At 39.3% G+C, this 14274-nt stretch overlaps 1 protein-coding gene across 1 annotated transcript; it reads right to left on the bottom strand.

The window, feature by feature from the left end:
- Window positions 1-794: 794 nt before the first annotated feature.
- Window positions 795-11205, bottom strand: LOC114554254 (eukaryotic translation initiation factor 4E type 3). Its single transcript, XM_028575970.1, has 7 exons — window positions 10883-11205; window positions 9349-9421; window positions 5050-5144; window positions 3447-3507; window positions 3289-3355; window positions 2991-3146; window positions 795-2355 (listed from the first exon to the last, which is right to left on the bottom strand). The coding sequence occupies exons 1-7, from the start codon at window positions 11065-11067 to the stop codon at window positions 2309-2311; spliced, it is 684 nt and encodes a 227-aa protein (XP_028431771.1). The 5' UTR covers window positions 11068-11205; the 3' UTR covers window positions 795-2308.
- Between the last annotated feature and the right edge of the window lie 3069 nt (window positions 11206-14274).

Here is a 14274-nt window from a genome sequence, read left to right on the forward strand (position 1 = left end):
TTAATAGATCAAAACAACTAATTATGTGGGGTTTAGCTCCAGCTTGATTTACAGAGTTCACAGTAGACAATAACAGAATTGTTCAGAATCAGAATACATTATTGATCGCCACTAGGAAATTTAGTTGCAGTTGCTCACAGTCACATTCAAGGTAAATTAAGAGTAAGAAAAGTGCGAGTATATAAAGTAAATAAAGTAGCATAGCTACAATAAGAAATAAATAAAAAACGTTACGTTGTTGGGTTTCCTGCCAAAACATCTGCACATTTTTTTAAATCAAATTTAATGAAGGTATTTCCCATCTTCCCTCAGGAGACATACCAGTAAGAGTATAATGTGCAACTGTTCCAATTAAATGTGATGAATCAGCACTCAGTAGGATGAGCCAAACATGAACATGTTTCAATGGTGACATGCTTTTTCTGTGTTTAACCCTTAAAAGGAATATATCATTAAATAACAAATAATATGTATTTTTATAAGTGTATTACTTAAAAAATCATTTATAATTATCGTTTTGGTTTTTCCAACGTTATATTTTTCACAAACTAACACATCTGTCCAGTGTTGTGGACAGTACACACTTTAATAACCATTCAGTATGTGTAACGCCAGCATGATTCTGATAATATCGCTTGGCATAAGTGAAAGATGCTAAAACACTGAGCTATTAACGCACACCCCCACATGTCAGAATGGCAACACTGTCCTTTCATATTTATTGTTGGTTGTACTGTTAAGGAAAGAAACACACATGATAATAATAGTATTTTCATTTACAATTTATTTACTTTTGTCCATATCACTGCAAAAAGGAAATATTGTCCCCTCATAACTAATGTATCGACCAGCCCGAAGCTGCACAATAAAAATGGTTTGATATACAATAATACCAGAAGCATTCAGTTTACTGTAGCCTACACTGCAATCGCATAACTGTTTGGGTCTCACAAAAATGACCCAGATTTGTAAAAGGAGCTGGTACAAAATGTTTTTCTATTTTCTTTATTAATAGTGATGCTATTTCTCATTATGGACATGATCAAATAGATGAGGTCAGTGTAACTTCTGGTTTAAAGTGTACTTTTCTTTGAAGCAGCAGTATAAATGGACTCAATGACTGAATTGAAACTCGCCAAATCTGTCATATTTGACTTTTTCATAACGATAAAATGTGACATATTGTATCAAAATGTCACAAACAATGTGCAGTATACAGTCTGTGACCCCATATAGGAAAGCAGAGGGGCTACTTTCAACACAGGGGGATCGAAAGAAATGTCAAATGCGGTGCGGTTAAGAACATTCGTAAGAGGCATCTTTCAAGATGGCTTTTGCTCTTTAACTAAGGCTACATCCACACATCCTTCCCTGATTCGCTACGCCCCTGTCATGTGACCCTTTTCTGGAAGAAAACAAACAACGTCAACCTTGACTACCAGTGGGTAATTCAACATGGATAACTACTTACAGCCGCTGCTGACCTTGTTGTCTAAGCTTGCAGCTGTTCTGAGTTAAATTCTGCATTTTATAACGGAGATTATTTCCGAAACGGTGTTAAAACATCTGGATGGAGGTCGTTTTCGTTTTTTTAAACACGGTTTTAAAAATGTATTAGTGTGGATGTAGTCTAGAGCAGAGTCTTCTTCCCTAGGATGGCTTTATAACTAAGGGACGCTGGGATCAAAATAGGTAGTCATGTGCAATATGTCCAAGTGTTACCCTGATTTAAATTTGATGTATGCTTGATGAAGTTTCAAAAAACCAAATGGGACATTCAATTCATCCTCAAAAGTGGAAAAACTCCAGCTGAATAAAACACCACTGGGATGCAAACTTCTTAAACAGCAGAGAAGTGCCTTGGCACTGACTAAGTAGACTTAATTAAACATGACATGAATTAAGTCACCCTACATATCAAACAGTTAAAACACTAGTTCTGTAGCTGCTACTTCTATACCAGGAATACATTGTGAGGTCCATAGGCTGCGCAGAGAACAGGACCAGGACAGACCAGGACAGTTCAGTTCAGTTCAGTTCAGTTCAGCAAAAGGAGGAAGTCAAAACCAACATGAACTAATGAACTCCGGATGAGATTTATGTTGGATATACATTCTCTCGAGAGCTCTGAGCTTTAGGACCCACCTCAAAATGAAACAAGGCATCAGTCATAACAAGTTATAAAAATATATTGATAACATTTCATTGTTGAATGCAAAATAATATCCTTGATTAAGTTGTGGACAGCGCCTTAAACGCAGGTACAGAGTTCAGGTTAAAATAAAAAAAAAAAGTGCATTACAATCATTTAATGTCTTGAGCGTCCTCCTTCAAAGGCATGATGTTCCATGTGAGCTGAAATGTCACAGTGATTTATGGTGAGTATTAACCCTTCTGTTAGGCATACAAACATCATTTTACATGCGAGACACCATTTGGACCTTGATTACAGAATTACCTTTTTTGTTTGTTTTTGAATATCAGAACTTGTATACCCATCCGCAGATTTTAAAGCTATAGTGCGTAGTTTCTGTCGCCCCTATGAGGAATTATAAACAATGACGACAATGCTGTCGGCGAGTCCACATGATTCGAGCCTTAAAGCGTTCAGTATACTCGCCGTTCCTGACCTGGCGCGTGACAGTGTGACGTCATGGGAGCGCCGTAGCGGTTTATACTTGCGCGTGGTGGTCGCGACACTAGCTGCAGTCTTCTCCTGAACAGAGGTGTCGCAACTGAGGAAAGACAACCGACTTATACCGGCATATGGAGCATATATAAATATAAAGCCCTGATTAGCCTACAGCAGCTCGGGCATGCGTGTGTGCTCTGGTTTCAAATGTGCATAGTTCAATCCACAGTCAATATCCTGGACATACTTTTTTCTACAGTCTGACTTGACTCTTGATACGTGAAGGTTTCTGACGAGGCATCTGTAAATCCAAAAGGGTACAAATCATGTAAGTGGGAAAAAAAATGGGCATACTTACACTTATAAAAAACAGCTTTAAAAGATATGGATGGGAGGAGCTCATAGACTTTTCCCAAGATATTTGCTTCGGTAGCAAGAGATGCATCGCTATTCCAGACTTGTACGACATCTTCCCGATCCCGAACGCTAACACTGACACCAACAACCTCATCGTCTGGAAAATAAAAGGAGACAAAACAGACGGTGAATAAATATAGTACTCATCAATGCAATTGCAATAGGGGGGGAAGCGCATTTCTTTTTTCATTCTAAAAACAAGAACATCAAATATTAAGTATGGACTTATAGTAGCTCACCTGAGGCACAGTAATCTGCAAACTGTTCCCCAATAGTAGCAAGTAACAATTCTTTCCAAACTGCAGACTGAAGCAGGAAGAACACAGATGAGCTCGTTAATAATTCAGGTATTTATAATATTGTGTGAAAAATGAGCAAACCGGAGCACAACACCTACAGTGCTTTCTTTTGGTATTTTCATCTTCCATACTCCTCCTTTTGCATTGCTTTCTTCCTCCCTGTTGGTGTAAAAAAAAAGATATATTTAAATTGATATTAACTATGCAACCCTAACCTAGTTGCCATTTTTTACATTATATACATATTTTACTTAAAATGAATTCAAGCGACGTAGAGATAAATGTTGGATATGGTAAAAAAGTTAATGCAAAAATGTCTATCAGAATGGGTTGTAAAACCTGTGAAAGTATCAAACAAGTAACCTTTCAGTGTTGGGGAGTAACGGAATACATGTAACGGCGTTACGTATTCAGAATACAAATTATGAGTAACTGTATTCCGTTACAGTTACAATTTAAATAGTTGGTATTTAGAATACAGTTACATTGTTAAAATCAATGGATTACATGACAATACTTCTCCGTTTCACGAGTTTATTCACTCTGAATAAATTAAGGCAACTTAATGCATTTTCCAGAAGCCCCGATATGAAATAGAAAAAAATAGCTATTTGCGTGATCAGTCACAATGGAGTCGGAACGGGCACGACAGAGCCAGGGCAGCAATACGTTTTTATCTTGGAAATTCATACAGCATTTCACATTAAAGAACGAACAGGGAGAATGAAATACAGCTAACTGTGCCGTGCAGCCTCTGCTTGCCAGCAACCAGCCTCCTTTCAGCTCCAAATTACTCCACCTCCAACCTGAAGAAGCATCTTAAAGTAAGTTTTAATTAGCCAAGGGTAGTCGTCTGCTGTAGTTTTACTGGTCACCTTGCTATTTTAACATTAACGTGCGACTTTATATTCTCCTAGGTGCTGATGTACTAGCTCCAGAGCCGTTTAAAGACTATAGCCCCGTTTGACATGCTAACTAACGTTAGCTAAAATTAGCTCGTGGTAGCTTAGACCGCGGTTAGATTTTTGTAGTAGGCTATGCAGTTCGGGACTACCAATACAATAATCTATCTGCTTGTTCAGGTACACATTCAGCCAGTTGGAATAAAAAGAACACACCATTATAGGCCTGTTTAGTAAGCTGGATGTGATAGCCGCATTTCTACACTTATAAAACGCAATTCAATGTGGAAGTAATCTTGAAGTAATCCAAGTATTCAGAATGCGTTACTCAGATTCAGTAACGTAACGGAATACGTTACAAATTACATTTGTGGGCATGTATTCTGTATTGAAATACGTTTTGAAAGTATCCTTCCCAACACTGTAACCTTTAATATACTATATGCCCTAACAATTATCATGCAACATGTCTAACTGATGGTCTTATAATAATAATAATAATAATAATAATAATAATAATAATAATAATAATAATATTATAACGATGTAATGTTGTAATGTTGTTGTGATATACTTAAATATATTTTACATCCCTTTCAAGTTGAGTGGGTGTATTGTTATTATTACATTATCAGTTTTTCTTGTATGTTCAATGCAACTGGAGAAAATGTTGTATTGCATTTTAACAGGTTATAACATTACATGACAGTTACTGCATGAGCTACACTTAGAATTTGCCCTCTTTTCATGCTGGAGCTAAGGAATATAATCATAATATTTATAATAACAACAGACTCACCACAGAGGCCTCCGCTCTCCGCGCATTAAGTGATAGCTACATCTCAAAGGCAGGGCTGTGGCGGGGGGGATGTTGTTGTATACACTCCAAAACATCTGCAAACAAAAAAAGAGACAGGTCATGCCTGCAACCAAAAACAGTTGCTTTCCTTTCTTAAAGCTCCAAGACAAAGCTACTATTCTGTGACACAATTGCACAATAATATATACTGACAATAGCCTGGCTCCACCCTCCTACGTACTTCCGCTCAATTTTCATTTTCCTTCAGTACTACTTCTTCGGCCAACTCTTTAACGGTCCAATCAGCAAACAGAGGGAGTGGCTGAGAACGAGGACGTTGAGGTCGTGGCTAGTTTGAGTTGTAGTTCCGTAATGGCAGCGGAGAAATATGTGAGCGAAGCCATTCGGTCCGTTGTGGCAACGCTGCCGAATATCGAAGTTAAAGCCCGAGCAAGAACAATCTCTGCTGATTTGTGTTGGTGGCCATGAGGTTGTGGCCCTCCTCCCCACGGGGTTCAGGAAAAGTTTGATTTTCCAGCTCTCTCCGTTAGTGGTGAAGGAGTTGGCTAAGACTAACGCTTGCGATGCCAAGCCGAAGTCACGAACAAACGTTAGCGATTGGTTACGGCGGATCCAGAGTGGCTCTGGGCAGACCCAATAGTTTGAAACTTCAACACAGTACCCGCCTTCAAGGAAGTTAACACTTGTCAATGGAGAGAGGACAGACTCTCTGTACAAATTAAATGGACCAGAGTTTGGTAGGACCAGGCTATACTGACAATACTTATGAAGCCAAACCCAAAATCCAAAATCGTTTGTGTATTTTCCAGGTTATGAAGCTCAGCGCAAATTCTTTCAGGAAGACTTCTAATTACTTCAATCACCGCTCTCTTCCTAAATCTATTCCGCTGTTTAGAGGCGTTCATTTTCAATTAAACAACCAGAATTGGCCACGAAATTCACGATCCCATCGCAGTTTCTCTCTCTCCTGCTGCCAGCTATCGTTACAGGCAAAGCGTGCAACCCTCCTCCTCCTCCCCTTCCACCTCCAGTCACCGTCACCCTGGGTCCTCCTCCAGCACAACGCTCCGCCGACTCCTTCGCTCCGGTCTTGGCGCTCCATCGCCGCCACCACCGGTGTCTAGATTCCATCGGGGGGCGGGGGGGATGTGTCTCGGCTTCTTTACCCCTTTCAAAATGATTTTATAACGATGGAGTCTAATCTCCAAAGTCTCTGTACAGTTCATATTATGCATATGTACAATAAATCTTCTGCAACAAAGTCTCTCCTGATTAAATTGTTATGGCATTCCTCTCTAGACTCATATACTCCACCATCATTGCTCTCAGGGGACAACCTGTGAAAAGCCTTGGATTTTAGCTTTAATGTCCCAATCAGTACAAAGTACATGATAAGAGTTTGACTGAATTTTGTATGTCTCAGCTTATTTACACTTAAACTACTGTTTCACTTCTATGTTTAAAAAAAAAAAATTGAAATGTAAACAAAACTTAAAATTCTTTACCACAAATATTACTAACTTAGATTTTGCTGTTGTATAATGCCCATTTTTTTATATCAAAATATCGGTCAAGGAGTTGACAGACTGCAGGCATCAGTCCTAATAGCTAGATGTCAATCAACAGTACACGGAGGTCGACCATTTTGCTATCGCCAAACCCACCAGACTCCACTTCAAAGTCAAAGTATCTTTATTAGTCTCCCTAAGAAGAAATGTATTTTGGACACTGAGAGAAATTGCTGCAAGAGTAACAGAGACACACAATAAGCACTGGGTTAAAACAATTAAAAGACAAATACAGTATACTGTAGTTTTACAGTAAACATTTGGGCTACTCAAAGAGCTATGCAAATTACCATTTTCTATATTTGTGCAAAAAAAGCCATCCTTCCTACGTTCTTCTGTTCTCCCTTACATGCCTTACAATCATTCCTACTTCCGTAAGCATCCATGTATTCAGTCATAAATAAACATTAATTTATCCATTCATAAATATCCATACATTCAGTTATAAAAAAATGCATTCATTCCTCCATTCATCTCCATACATACATTCAGTCACAGATATACATTAAAGAATTCATAGTCATACGTTCATCGCTGCTCATTCATGAGTTTGACTGAGAGATTTAAATTACTGTTAATTTAATCAATTAAATAAACAGTAATGTTATCATCGTAAAACACACTTTTAAAAAGGTCCAATATGTAATATATTTACTGTAATAAATCCCAAAATGACCCCATCAGATATTGAGGAAACATGCTAAGTTGAAATACTATCTTTTCTGACAACAATGCTAATGCCAGTATTTTCTTCTTTGGAACTTTCCATTCCGTGACGGAATTTCTGTTTGTGTTTTGGCCTGTGTGTTGTTATCAACGGCCCAGTTTGACAGGTAGGCCGGGTTGCCAGATATAAAGCAGCAAACAAACAAACCGGATCGACGGAGATAGATTCTACCCGACCTAAAAAAAAACGGCACGTTTCTAACAGTTGCGTGACCAGAGACGTAAGAAACCCCTGGTAAATATTGGAGATGTATTTGAAAGATGGAGACAGCTTAGAGCCCAAAAGGATGCTGAGTTGGCTAATTTCCTCCTGAACAGGTAAGCATTAGCTTCAGGCTAATTTATCACGGCTACTAGGGACGGACATTTTATGTCATTTCAACATTTGTGTACTCACAGTGAATTATATAGCTAGAGTACCCGAGTTGGTTACTCGCAAAAACAATTGAGACACAGCCAGTAAAGTGACCCCGACTGGTCCTGGCTAACGCCGCCATGCTAACCCTGCTAACTGCTAACGTTACCGAAGGACCAGGCAAGCAGGCCACGGCTGTTTACAATGTGTAGCCTGTTTGGTGGCCGTAGCCAACAACGGGGAGTTATTTTAAGCCAAGAGACGGGGGCTGTAAATCAGGAAGAGAGGACTGTGAGTTTGCAGTGTGTTTAGCGATTGTTGACGTGATTCTAAGCCAATAAAGTGTGCATTTCAGTCGGGTGGAAAAGGACGGCAAGGTAGCGGTATTATTAGCGGTTCCTATTGTAATTCTAAGCCGAAAAAGCGTGTCTGTCAGTTGGTTACAGAGCTCTGCGTGAGCACGGGCTTTTACGACTGTCAATATAGCCAGCATCTAACGTTAGCTACTCCGCTGTGCTGTGGAGTAATGTCTGGCTATGTGAGACAAGCATCTAGCAAGATTGTTGGATCAGCCTGGCAACCTACGTCTGGGGAGGAGGGGGCAGAGGAGACAACTCTTTCCAGTATTTTGAATTTGTACTGCAGTAACTATTTTTAAACACTAGCTGTCAGTATTACATATTGCACCTTTAAAGTCGACAAAAACGAAATACAACTATCAAAAGCCATCTTGGTTCGTCTTTTCACTGTTCCAACAATCACCACTCTGGTTTGATTGAAATAAAGCCTTAATTCACCAATTTACATGTGGAAATATGCGGGCTCTATACAAGCTATTGTTTATTTACAAAGTAAATAAGGTCTGGTGAGTTTGGAGATGGCGATTTCAGAGCGGTTTCTGGTTTAAACAAAAGGATTTCACTCTTCAACAAAAAGGTCTATCTCTGTAGGGATCCTTTCCATAATGTTGTGGACACTTAGAATAACAAGCTGAGTTTTGTCAGTAGCAAAACACCACTTTTAGTGGACGGAAATTGACGATGCACATTTGCCCTGTGTGATTACATTGCAGCCTGGCTCGTGGCTGTTGCTTACAGCGTTCTCGCTCAATACTGGACCAATTTCAAAGATCTGTGTTCACATTAGTCCATTAAAGGTGCTGTAGGTAGGATTGTGAAGAATCCAGGACTTAGCCAAAACATTTGAACATCAATAACTTCTCAGTCCCTCCTCCCCTTTCCGCTAAAGCCCAAAACAGTTTCCTAAGCTCCTGCCCCCCACAAGTGAGAATGAATGCGTGTGCATAAGCAGTGATTGACACACAGTTAGACACCCCCCCTGGCCCTGATTGGTGCATCTGAACAGGGAGCGGTGGATTTTTGCAAATCGCACTACAGGCTGTAGGTGGTGCCAGAGGAGCCGGATTTTTTTATTATTATTACCTGCTTCATGTAGTTCTACTGGAACATAGGGTCAGTTTCAGCAAATATGACAGAAAGTTTGTTTTATAAGTCTTACCTACTGCACCTTTAAGATACCAATGCATGGGGAAATAGGGTCCAGGTTTGAAAAAAAACGGGAATTATGCTTTAAGATGATGAAGCTCTTTAAGCTGACACCAAATCTCACCTGAACACTTTGCACGGTGTAGATCTTCTTCAGATTGGATTCACATTCTGCAGCCGTAGTGCCCGGTAATGACCTTAAAGAACAAGTGAAAACTTTTTTAACCCAAAGTTATAATGATACACTGATGGAACAAAGAAATAAACAAGCTGTTTTGCCTACACACACAAAACATGGCCAGGTTCATGCTTTGTTTTCTTTATTCTTTTTGGTCAGCTAGTCCATTATACTGAGAGTTAACCAGCTTTAGAACAGAGTTTTTCTATATTTTTGAAGATTTAGTAAAAATAAGATCATCTCCATGGAGCTTATTTTCATGCCAAAATTACATAGATAACATGTAGATGCACCAAGCTGTCTTAATTAGAGCTGCAACTATTGTTAGTATAATGTTGATTATTTTTTCAATTAACTGTTCACTGTTAATTGCCCATCACAAGTTCCGAGAGCCCAATGTGACATCTTCAAATGTCTTCCTTTTGTCAGACACACAGGCCAAATATATTCGGTTTAAAATCATATAGAACCCAGAAAAGCAGCAAATCGTCACACTTGAGGCTGGAGCTAGAGAATAATTCATCTCGACTTGATAAAACAAGTAGATCCACCAACAAGTTATTGACTAACTTGTTTCAGTGATTGGGGTCTGTGATCTGGGACTTCTTATGTACTTTAAAAAGTTTCAGGAGTAAGCTAAATTCATTAATATCTCACTCCTTTCAGGTCAGCACGTAACACATAAACACATCAAAGTTGTGACTTTTATGCGTTTATGTGTTACATAAAAGTTGTGACTTTTATGTGTTTGCCTGTAGGCTATTTTTCCGCAGCGTCATCCAAACTTTTGGAAACCTTTGCTCCAAGGCGGAAGGTAAAACAATAAACAACACAAGGTCTAATAAAAAAAAGAACGAAAGAACTCTTATTTTGATAAAAACGTTTCAGTAGCAAGGTTACAATGTAGCTTATTACAGTCTCGCATTAGTCAACACTAGCTGCCTACATATTTGGCTAATGGAAAAGATTAATTATTGTATTCTTTAGGCTAACTGTGCTACTTTTTGGACTACGCACCCTCTCAGGCTCCCCTACTGGAAAACAGAGCTAAGTCACTTGAATTGCATGTTTGGAAACCCCAAAAATGACAGAGTATGTCCACCGTGTTACGTAGGAGCCATAATAACGCGTCGTTACTTGTTAACAACATAGCCGTGAAAATGCTTACTTTCTTACGGAATGTCTGTTAAACACGCTCATTTGCTCCATGTTGCTTTCATGTTTTAATACCAAAAAATAACAGAGTAAGCATGTCCACTGTGTTACGTAGGAGGCATTACCTTGGATAACATAGCCGTGAAAATGCTTACTTTCTAACGGTACTATAAGAATGTTATGTTTAACCCTGTCCCGCTACATTTGCCCCCGGAGGCCTGCGGAAAGCTGTGGCCTTGAGTGATATTTTTTTCCTCCATCATTCCTGCTCGTCCCGGGGGGTTATAAACTCACAGACAACGCGGAAGACATGGGGAAATATTACCTGTCCAGCCAAAACGTCCAAGGTGAGTGCAGAGGCAGCGTTGTCGTCTCGTCTTCTCGGTGTTTCTTTGTGATATTTTCCAACTCTTTCTCGTCGATGTCAATGTTGTTTTCAGAGGAAACCGTCTGGCCGCTCAGGGCGCCCCTATCCATGGGTAGATCTGCCTGACCAGCCGGAACCGCCATTTCAGCAGGCACAAAGCTAACCTTTTTATATCTCCGTGTGTATCTCCTTAATAAAAGCACCCGGCTATGCTTTATCTCCAGATACGAAACACACACACTACCGCTTTTCCGCCTACCGACTGGTGACGTCTCTGCGTCACTGGGCAGAAAACAAACGTCACAGTTGGTCCATCCCAGAGAGCAGGAACAAGAGAGAGAGAGAGAGAGAGAGAGAGAGAGAGAGAGAGAGAGAGAGAGAGAGAGAGAGAGAGAGAGAGAGAGAGAGAGAGAGAGAGAGAGAGAGAGACCTCACTCTGTCAGTTTTTCGGGTAGCTGACCTGAATCACAAATCTCCCACCAGTTATTCTAGAAAATAACTGCATATATATATATATACAGTCGTGCTCATAAGTTTACATACCCATGCTTCACCATACCTAGAGATTGGTGGCTCTCACTGCAAATCAAACCAGCTATTATGCTAACTGAAATAAAACCATGCCAATCTCTAGGTATGGTGAAGGGTATGTGATGATGTTGGGGGGCTATTTTAATTCCAAAGGCCAAGGGAACTTTATCAGGATGCATAGTATCCTGGATCCATGAAATAACTGGCCTTTAAAAATAAAAATCTGCCTGTCTCTATGGGAATTTAACATAGGGGTATGTATACTTATGCCTCCTGTATTTTACGGAAGAACATTTATTTATTTACGATACACTATTCATTCACAAAGAAAATTGGTGCCCTTAAAAGGTCGTATTTTTCCTCATTTCTTTTTTTTTTAATTAAGGCTTTAAGATCAATTTCCAAAAGATGTTTTTTAATTCCTCTTTTTAGTCAAGTTTAGCATGGGTATGTAAACTTATGAGCACGACTGTGTATATATATATATATATATATATATACATATATAACTTTATTTTACAGACTCAAGGTCCAGAAAAGTAGGCCTACACATAACTTATTACAAGAGGGGTAGCCTACACACAAACACACAAACATAAATACATACAGACATGCTGACTACCACAAATTACATAAAGGGAACACACAAAACATACTGTACATACATACAGTACATGCATACATACAGATATACAAATAGCTATGCACAATAATTAAAACAGGTACAGATGCGTGTTCCAGTGTTTCCAGAGTTGGGAGGTATAGCTGGTATCACTAAGTGCAGGGTTGGTTAAGGTAGTTAAAATTGTATTCTTTGACTCTGTCAATCAGCACATGAATCTGTACATAAAATTCCTCAGCACAGCATGGAAGGTGGGAACATTACTCGTCACAAACAAATGGCTAGCACTGGTCCATCTTGAACACTTCAACAGGATTCTAAGTGCATCATTGTATGCCACCTTTATCTTATTTATCTTTGCTTATATGATAATAGGTGGTTAACTTTGTTGTTAGTAACTGGCTTTAAAATATAGGTTACTTTTACACATTTAGGTTACCACAGGCTATTTGCACTACAGTATGTAGCACAATACCAACCAGACCATAATCCATAACAACAGGCCTGTACAGAAATAGAGTATAATAGAGTGTGACCGATTAATTGGCCAGGATGTGAAATCAGCTGATATTAGCTTATCATCACAGATATTTTGGTCAATAAGTAACACAGAATTTACATAACATGTCAACCGGAGAACACAGTCAAGTTTATTTTGCACCTGCAGTGAAAGTGTCTTCCTGTTATCAATGTTGCCCATTGGCATCAGCCTCAAAAATCCTGTCGGTCGGGCTATACTTTATTTATACTATTTTAGGGCCTACTTGTCGTTATATTTCGGATTCTGAGTTAAAGTATAATTTTTTTGGCATTTTTTAAATCTCAAATCTCAAACTGACCAAATATTTTTGGGGGATTTTTTATTTTTTATTTACAGGAATCATGTAATATTCTAGAAAGTCTGCAACACTTGAAGACCACAGCACACCTGCTGCCACTAAAAAGTCTTTTTCTACTCCTGAAAGAAAGGTTGGCTCTGAGCACTATTTCCAGAGAGGTGGGCAATTCATTAATTTTTTTTGTGGATTTAAATGCAACTGCTTCCTTTCTCATCAGCAATGAACAAATTCAGCTTTTCTCAGGAGGCATGACACATGTGGAGCAGTACATTAGGCACAAGTGAGAGGAGAGGGAATGAGAAGTTGCTCAGCTTTTGATGTATAGAAATGTAGTGTAGCCTACATTTATTGTTTACTATCGGCCCCACCAGGAGGCTAGACCAGAATGAGTCTGGGGATTGCTCTTTTTTATTACCTCTACATTAATGTATATAGGCCAAAGCTGCACTCAGTTTTAAGTAAGCATCTCTTATCTGAAAACCAGGAAAGAGCATAGACTGTTATTTACAGTCAATGGGAAAGAGTGATCCCCACTTGTGCAATGGGAATGGGCAAGTTTTTTTCTTTATTTTTATTGAGTGAGGCATCATCTTATTTCACTATCTTCAATCTCAAGCCCCTTCTGCCTGTGTTAGGGCACGGTGGTGGAAGTAGTCTACTTTGCAAGTTCCAACAAGACCTTTTTTTTCTTTAAGCAAGCAGGATGTGCAGTTTTAAAGCTCAATCTCAGCTGTTGACCATAAGAGCCCCATAACATGCAGTTAGCCTATGTGTCTAAACTTAATGCTAAACTTAACCTACACATGCCCATTTGATAGTAGGAACCATTTGGTTGACCCAGTGCTGTTACTGGGATTTAGTATTTGCCTGAACACTGTTCTCTCTTTATTCCTTTGGATTTAATGGGATCCATTATGGTCACAGGTTCACAAAGAAAACCTGGCCAGGCTTGGAATGGAAAGTGTTTGAGCATTGGACTTGGGCTGAGCATGGCATGACCAATGTTGGTTCTGGTCAGTTGTGGACAAGGCTAATATTTGTCTGTCAGATATCATTAAAGGCTAACATGCCAGATTTCTTCTGTGCTCATGTAATCCTTAGAGCTGGCTGCAGGGGGTGCTGGTGAACCACTGCAGCAGGGGGTGCTGGTGAACCACTGCAGAAGCAGGTGCAGCCACAGATGGCAACTGCAGTTCAAAGTACACAATTTCTGCTGAGAGCAAGATTGTATTATTTATATCACATATTCTAGATAATTTGATTATGGGTTGTTTATATCCGGAGAAGTCATATTACACTTAGGCAGTGCTTTAAAAAAAACAAAACAGATAACCTTTAATTTCTCACTGAGTTTTTTT

Source organism: Perca flavescens, chromosome 4, assembly GCF_004354835.1.
Source record: "Perca flavescens isolate YP-PL-M2 chromosome 4, PFLA_1.0, whole genome shotgun sequence".
NCBI lineage: Eukaryota > Metazoa > Chordata > Actinopteri > Perciformes > Percidae > Perca > Perca flavescens.